Below are 252 nucleotides of genomic sequence, written 5' to 3'. Positions count from 1 at the left end.
CATTTGCGGCCTTGCTTTTCTAAAAGAATTTCCCTCTAAACTTTTTTTGCTGAAATTTACTAAAATTTTTGCTACTTGAAAAAACTTTCTGATATATTTTAACACCTAAAAAATTCAGCCGAAAAAAATTGAGCTGTTTTTTGTAAGTTGTAGACTCTCTGATTGTCTAGAATTTTTTCTAGCAACTAAATTTTTTTTCTTCTTTTCCCGTTTTTTCTGAGTTTTTGTAGGTAGGTAGGAATGGGGGGTAGT

General features: G+C 30.6%; 1 protein-coding gene across 1 annotated transcript in view; it reads left to right on the top strand.

The window, feature by feature from the left end:
• Nucleotides 1-23, top strand: part of TEOVI_000570200 (Trypanosomal VSG domain containing protein, putative) — a gene marked incomplete at both ends in the record, with an annotated part of 1,530 nt that extends 1,507 nt beyond the window's left edge. Inside the window, one exon of the mRNA XM_067221963.1 lies at nt 3-23. Within this exon, the coding sequence (XP_067078064.1) occupies nt 3-23 (21 nt within the window). The remainder of the gene's footprint in view (nt 1-2) is intronic.
• Nucleotides 24-252: the final 229 nt, after the last annotated feature.

This window comes from Trypanosoma equiperdum (assembly GCF_001457755.1).
Source record: "Trypanosoma equiperdum strain OVI genome assembly, contig: ctg_1525, whole genome shotgun sequence".
Classification (NCBI taxonomy): Eukaryota; Euglenozoa; class Kinetoplastea; order Trypanosomatida; family Trypanosomatidae; genus Trypanosoma; species Trypanosoma equiperdum.
Note: the sequence above shows the minus strand (reverse complement) of the source record. Positions and strands in the feature narration are given on the sequence as shown.